Here is a 6,826-nt window from a genome sequence, read left to right as displayed (position 1 = left end):
CAAGAAGCTGTGATTCTTGAAAGTTAATACATTTATTTTTTAAAAAAAATTAGATGAAATAACACAATTTCATTGAATTTTTTATATTAATTACAAAATGTTTTAAAAAAATTGAAGATTTGAAAACTAAAAAAATTATAAACGAATCATATCTTTATTTTATCTAAGTGATTTCTTTTCGCGTTTTGCTCATCCAAATGATATGAGATAAGTTTTACCGGAAATAAGACTTAAAATCTTCAAATTAGGTTTTGGAATAATGCAGAAAGCTTTTGAGATAGAAAAGATAGAAGATTTGCAAGTTTAAAACAAGGGTGTAAATAATGGTCATAATAAAATATTAATATATTAATATTTCATAATAAAATATCTTTTAGATTATTTTCCTCGCCTATTAATTAAATTCAACACCACATTTCCACAGGATAAGAATTTTAAAATAATTAAAAAATATAATATTTTATTAATGTGTAAGTAGTTTTATAATTAAAGTTATATGAATAACACTCGATATTTTAATTACTTAAGGATAAAAACGTTAAAAACAATATTCAAGATTACCCTCGGTTTTTCTTTTTATTTCTATTGGTTCTTTTTGTCTTCTTCCAGAATTCTTCCAGCCTTATTCAGAAAGGGCCTCAGACGGGGAACCATCTGATAACGAATGAAGTGGAACCAAAAGGCCATTTGCCAAGTTAAATTGATAAATTTAATACTTAAAAACTATCTACCAGAGCCTGAGTCGTCACCTCCAAATTGTAAGTTTGCTAGCCACCAATCATCAAAATCATATTTTCCTTAAATGCAGGGGCATCTTGAAGCTTCCAAATCCACCCAGTTATCTTGCCACCAACAACACGTACCTGAAGAAATTAATATGAATTCATAAGTACATCAGATCAAATACATAGAAATTGCACAAATAGAACGAAAAATTCGGAAGGAGGAAAAGAAAACCCTCACATTCAAGCTAGAAAGTGTCTCCACTTGTCCTGTATAAACTTCAAATATAGTTTATGCATTATTCCAGTAGTCTTTTTTCTAAATCATGTCCCCCCTGCCCTAAGTATGGCAATATCATTCGGTGGATATGAATTCCTGTTCGTTGAATTTCTTATTATTTTCTTTTTGTAATTTATGGGGTAGTTGGTGATGGTGGTTGGGAAAACAAACTAAATAAAATCATGGTTAAAATTAAAAGAGCAAATAAAACTATAGTTACCATTTCCCAGATTGAACATTTTTCTCTAGCTGTAACGATATATCTGACATGTCATGCTCGTCATTGCCATGCTGAGGGTCAAGTAAATATACCATGTTTACTATTGAAGATTCCCTGCCTGCTTTCCTTCAAGTCTTCTATTTGTCTCCAATACCCCTGAGGTTTGCCATCCGGACAATGCCTTGAGATATATGACAGGTTCAGAGCTGAAGGTAAATATAATGATATACACAAAAACAACACCAAATGCTCATAACTCAGATTGGACATACATACATACATACATATGAATGAAACTATCCAATTAAAAGGGCACTCACCAGACCAGCAAACGGAAAAGATGGATAAGATATCGATTTGACCATTTGGCTATATCAATCCTCTTGTTCCCATCATATTAGGGTAAGTCTGCCACTGGCACGAGTGGATTGCCACATATCACCTGAAACATGGATAAGCAGAAGCTAAATCCCTGCGCTATGACATTTGCTCAATCACCATCAAATAAAAGTCACATATTAAAAATGCCTTAGTATGTAAAATTAAGTAAATGTTATGCAATATCACTATGTAGTATTGTGTTAAACATTTTTTTGGATGAAAGAAATGTTATTAAAGAATAAAGGGAGAAAGCACACCCGAAGAAGGATATCTTATCCTCCAAAACTGAAAAATCACAATACCTGTAGTCTAGAGAGACAGAAGATAGCAAAAATGCAATAAAGCTCATAAAATTATAACCCCCTTGGAACCGGCTATGAACAGAATACTGCGGAATCCATAAACACAATGTATCTTATAGCTGATTGAATAGCAGAGGTCTACACTTTTAAATGTTTACATTCTGCCTTTGTATCTCATAATCATGAGAATCTGCTCCAGAGTAGGACACGCCAATCGCAAGCCATAAATTCCAAACAAATTGTTCGAACAAAAGTAATCAATTTACATTGTAAGACATAATTTTCAACCTTTTCTGAACTAGTTTTTGAAATTGGAAGAAAAATGTGAAAATAAACATAACATAAAACAGGAGTCCAAAGTTGAAATCATTCCATCAGGTATCACAGAGAACCAAACATAATCATGTAAATAATAAAAATTGATCTGGCAAAATAGTAATATTACTGTTATATTTATCAATGCACCAATCGATCTTTAACACTAAGAAAAATATACAAGATGGACAATGTAGAAATGGTTCTAACATCTAGAGAACGTGATGGTGGACATAATTAAAACCACTAATGTGGAACCAAGAATGCTTGGATTTAACAGAAAAGCACACATTAATTGCTCTAATCAACCAACAGTGAAATCACGCCTATCAAAGGGAACCTAAAGAAGTATTTATAACCCCAGGATGGTCAAAATCCTCAAACCCTAATCTAACACTATTTCACTAAAATCAATAATTTGACAAAAATAAGATATTATCCAAAAAGTATCTCAGAATAAATCATATATTCATTCGGCATCAATAACTCCAAATGGAAATACTTGCCTATGGAGCACATGCTTAAAACATCCATCTTCTAATAATACTATTATCAAATAATTGTTTAAAAAATCAAATTAGATCAAATAAAAAAAGGAAAAATAAAATTAAAAAATAAAATTTAAAGAAAAAAAAAATTATCTTAAATGACTAACCTCTAAAATGCATGACTCCTTTTTTAACTACGAAGCCAAGTTCTTGCATGCTGCTTTAGTTGTTGCTAGTCCTTCACGCATCTAGATATCAAGCATATGAAACTTCATCTTACAAATAGCTAGCGTTTTAGAATCAAACTAAACAATGACAGGCTTAACCATATACGCCCTAGCATCAACTAAGAATCAAAAAAGTTTGAGAAGTTTCCTCATCATTTTTTATTGATAACTACTGTATGTGGATGCAACCTGTGAACCAATGTGTCATAAGTAATTTCTTCTTCCAAATGTAGTCCCGTGTTAGACATATGATCACTCTGTAAAGTAACTTCTAGCTCCCTTTCCTTGCAATATCCCTTTTGCAGTGCATTGTAAGTGATGGTATCTGGAGCTATTCCATTTCTTATCATCTGATTTAAAAGTTTTGTCGCCTCTTTCACATTTCCTAATTTACAATATCCATCAATCATAATAGTGTAAGTAATTTTATTAGGTTGTATACCGTTTGAAGACATTTCCATTAATATATTCCCCACTTTGTCCATCTGACCTAACTTACAGTAACCACCAACTAGAGCAGTATAACAAAATATATTTGGAAGCAAGCCTTCATTTCTCATTTCTTCAAAAGTTTCCTTTGCTTCATCCATACAGCCAATACAGCACATTCCATGTATTAGAGAAGAATATGTGGCACAGGTAGGAGGCATGCCCCCACTTTTCATAGCATCACACAGTTCAAAAGCTTCCTTCAGCTTCCCAGCTCTACAGTAGGCTGCAATAAGTATGTTATATACAACAGAACTTAGCTCTACTTTCTCATAAACTAACTTCTTAAACAATTTCACAGCATCTTCAATCCGATCAGCCTTACAATATCCTTCCAATAAAAGTGCATGTGTATATACATTGGGAACTAGGCCATATTCTTTGGCTTCATGCAAAAGCCTATGAACATCATCTATCTTACCCATATCAGCCAACCCTTTCATTAGGAAATTGTAGGTATATGTATCTGGTTGGAATTCTTGCTGAACCATCTTTTCCTTGAGTTGGAAAGCTAGATCAATTTTACCCCATTTACAACAACCAAAAATAAGTGAGTTGTATGAGATCCTATCCAGGACGAAACCTTTCTCAATCATTTGTTTGAGTATTTCGAAAACTTTCTCCATGCCCTCTCGTTCACCAAGTCCATGGAGAAGCGCATTTGAGGTCACCGTATTGGCAGCAAGCCCTTTACTTGCCAGCATAAACCAAAGCTCAATAGCCTCCAAATGTTTTTCACATTTACAAAGTCCGCAGACCAAGAGGGTTAGCAAGCTATCACTAGCCTTGATGTTCCTCAACAACAATTCTCTAACAATTTTTAATGCTGAATCCAACCTAGATTTTTCCAATAATTGATGAATCACATACGAACACGCATCCATGTTAACAGACAAACCACTAGACAATAGGTACCCCAATACCTGCTCAGCCTGCTCCATTTGATTGCTCCGGCAAAAACCCTGTAAAAGAGTATTAAAAGTAACAGAATTAGGCTTCATGCCCTTCAATACCATCTCATCCCTAATCCTCAATGCCTCAATCATATTCCCCTTCCTGCAGTACCCATCAATCAGTGAGTTAAACACAAACTCATTGGGAGTAAAACCCATGCTATACATTTCCACCAACACTTCACTCGCCTCCTCAAACTTCTCAAACTTCATCAAACCATTGATGAGCGCACCATAGGTCACCACACTCGGATTCACCTTGCTCCTAACCATCCTATCCTTAAACCGAAACGCCTCGTCTAACCTCCCGCTTTTGGACAACCCATCAATCACATTGTTGTAAGTAACCACATTCGGCGAAACACCAAGCTCCTCCATCTTGCGGAACAAATCCACAGCGTCCCCAACCCTCCCTCCCTTGCAAAACGCGTTAATTGCCGTGGTGAACGTGAAAACATCAGGCACAACGCCCTGACAAGTGACATAAAAAACCTCATAACTCTTGTGAAGTTCATTGGCCTTCACCAATGAGCTCAACAAAAAATTGCAAGTTTTCAAACACGGGAAAATGCTCTTCTTCGAGAACATGATAAAAATATCAAAAGCGCAACGGAAGCCGAAACTCTTGTACTGAGAGCAGAGAATGTGGAGCAACAAATCCAATTCGCCGTGTCGTTTACCCGAAACCTGATTCACCTCCAGCATCGAGGAAGCTATTTCGCGGAGCCTGTTTTCGTGGTCGTGAAACGACGTCGGAACGTGGCCGTCGATCAAACGAGTGAGCAAAAACCTGGCGCGCGGCAAAAAACCGGAAGCGAGAAGCGAGCGAAGGAGGAGGCAATAGGAGCGAAAGGTGAAGTGGAACTTAAAATGGCTAGCGGCAAAACGGAAGAAGTCGAGTGTCGTTTTGGGGTTAACGGAGTGGTGAATGGGGAAGAATAAGCGATCGAATTCGTGGGGGGACAAATTGGGCAAAATGGATTTACATTTGGAAGAATCTAGAACCCTGTTGGTTAGAATAGAAGGTAGAAGGGTGAGAGGGGCGTGGTTAGAGGTTTGCGGAGGAGTGGGGTGAGGTGGCGGAGGAGTGGGGTGAGGTGGTGGCGGGGGGGTTGGTGGAGGAGGAAGGTGGCGGGGTTGGTGGCGGAGGGCGGTGGAGGTAACCCAGGTGAGGGGGCGCGTGAATATTGGGGGAGATTTAGGAGAGGAGAACCTGGTGAAGTCCATTGCTGAGTGCATGGATTTGAGGGAAGGAAATGGAAATGGATTTTAGCGCATTTGAGGTGTGGAAGCCATTGGTTTGGTGGGTGTGAAAGTGGCACGATTGAAAGAGAGAGAAGGGTTACGTTGATGGGTTGGTTCCCTCAGGTTTGGAATTGTTATTGAACTGTTCCGTGGTCAAGGAAGAAGACGCAGCAAATTCGGCTGGCCTCTGAAGCGAGGCAACACCGTGAGTGTGAGACGAAGGGGGGGTTCAAAAACGGGCCGTCTGATTCACGATAAACCAAAACCCGGCCCAATATTAGGGTTGTCTGCTTCCAACTTTTTTCTTTTTTCTTTTTTTATTATCTATTTTAGGGGTTTGGCATTCTTGCCCACTATGTCTATTTCTTTAACTCTTTTTTAAAACAAATGGTGAAGATAAATTTTACCCTATTCTAATCTCCTAAACCCCGTATGAGAAAGGAATTAAATTTGGCGAGCAAAAGTTGTATGTAGAATTGTGAACTCAGTCCAACTATGATAGGGAGGGTTGCAATTTACATTGGGGAAAGTCTTATTGTTCAAATACTTAAGAGATTATGTAATGATAGATAGGTTTGAACTTATCTTAAGAAAATTTTATCATACAATATTAATTAGGATTTTTATAATAGGAAAATAAATAAATGAAAATATATTCATGTTATATAAATATATAATTTTTTATTAAATTATATAAAAATAAATAAATATGTAATCTATAACAAATTTGCTAAACAATCTCGCAAATTCTAATACTAATTAGTAGAATCAAATAAGAAAAATGACAATAAAACATAAAAAATTAAGAATCTGAATCTTAATTTTGATATAAGCTAAAAAAGTATTAGAAAAAAAAATAGACTTATATGGTTAGGAAAAGAAAAACACAGTTAAGTATTTTAGTTTAATATTAATTTTGGTCTCTAGTTTAGTTAGATATGTTTAAAGTGATCCTCCTATTTTCTAGAAGTTTATACTTGTTCCTAGTTGGTCCTTTTTGCTTATGGAATTTTTAATAAGTTGCACGGTTATTGATTGCATGGCTAGCTCAGGTCAATTACCCTTTACCTTAATAAGAGTTTTAAAAACTCCTGGCTTCCATTTTCGGGACTCCCCTTTTTCTCTAACAAACCAGCAGCGTGGGTTCCTTGTCGCGCAAGGAGACACCCTCCTCCTTCCTCTTCTCTGTTTCTGGGTTGACATC

General features: G+C 36.2%; 1 protein-coding gene across 8 annotated transcripts; it reads right to left on the bottom strand.

The window, feature by feature from the left end:
* Positions 1-432: 432 nt before the first annotated feature.
* Positions 433-5,908, bottom strand: LOC108321174 (pentatricopeptide repeat-containing protein At4g19440, chloroplastic). Of its 8 annotated transcripts, none has more exons than XM_052872070.1 (5): positions 3,125-5,908; positions 2,876-2,956; positions 1,543-1,664; positions 1,223-1,428; positions 433-863 (listed from the first exon to the last, which is right to left on the bottom strand). In XM_052872070.1, exons 1-2 carry the CDS (start codon positions 5,614-5,616, stop codon positions 2,941-2,943), a joined length of 2,508 nt encoding a protein of 835 aa, XP_052728030.1. In that variant the 5' UTR covers positions 5,617-5,908; the 3' UTR covers positions 433-863; positions 1,223-1,428; positions 1,543-1,664; positions 2,876-2,940. The 8 variants fall into 8 exon arrangements, with proteins under 8 accessions (XP_052728030.1, XP_052728025.1, XP_052728024.1 ...); XM_052872065.1 differs by adding an exon at positions 964-1,098 and having other exon boundaries at positions 2,876-5,906; XM_052872064.1 differs by having other exon boundaries at positions 2,876-5,906.
* Positions 5,909-6,826: the final 918 nt, after the last annotated feature.

This window comes from Vigna angularis, chromosome 1 (genome assembly GCF_016808095.1).
Source record: "Vigna angularis cultivar LongXiaoDou No.4 chromosome 1, ASM1680809v1, whole genome shotgun sequence".
Classification (NCBI taxonomy): domain Eukaryota; kingdom Viridiplantae; phylum Streptophyta; class Magnoliopsida; order Fabales; family Fabaceae; genus Vigna; species Vigna angularis.
The sequence above is the reverse complement of the archived record's forward strand: the minus strand, read 5'-3'. Positions and strand labels throughout refer to the sequence as shown.